The sequence below is a fragment of the Buceros rhinoceros genome, unplaced genomic scaffold (genome assembly GCF_000710305.1).
Source record: "Buceros rhinoceros silvestris isolate BGI_N320 unplaced genomic scaffold, ASM71030v1 scaffold20854, whole genome shotgun sequence".
Taxonomy (NCBI): Eukaryota; Metazoa; Chordata; class Aves; order Bucerotiformes; family Bucerotidae; genus Buceros; species Buceros rhinoceros.
This window is the reverse complement of record NW_010410263.1, coordinates 906-1,118: the sequence shown is the minus strand read 5'-3', so window position 1 is coordinate 1,118 and position 213 is coordinate 906. Positions and strand designations below refer to the sequence as shown.

The window sequence follows — 213 nt, the reverse complement described above, 5'->3', positions numbered from 1 at the left end:
AGGCAGGTAAGGCCAGCCCTCCCCCCCCCCCAGCCTGCCCCTGTAGCCCATGCAAGCAGCAACCCACCTGGAGCAGGGCACAGATGCAGAGCTTGGGGATACAGCCCAAAAGTCCAAACCGCTGGAGGAGGAGGAAGAGAAGCCCAGGTGCGAAGAGCAGGATGTTCATCTTCACGGACACAGCCAGGCTGAGCGGAAAGCTGTGTTACCGCT

General features: G+C 61.5%; 1 protein-coding gene across 1 annotated transcript in view; it reads right to left on the bottom strand.

Moving 5' to 3' along the window:
• Nucleotides 1-213, bottom strand: part of ALG3 (ALG3, alpha-1,3- mannosyltransferase) — a gene marked incomplete at its 5' end in the record, with an annotated part of 2,534 nt that overhangs the window by 1,421 nt on the left and 900 nt on the right. Inside the window, one exon of the mRNA XM_010135564.1 lies at nt 68-188. Coding sequence (XP_010133866.1) covers nt 68-188 — 121 coding nt within the window. The remainder of the gene's footprint in view (nt 1-67; nt 189-213) is intronic.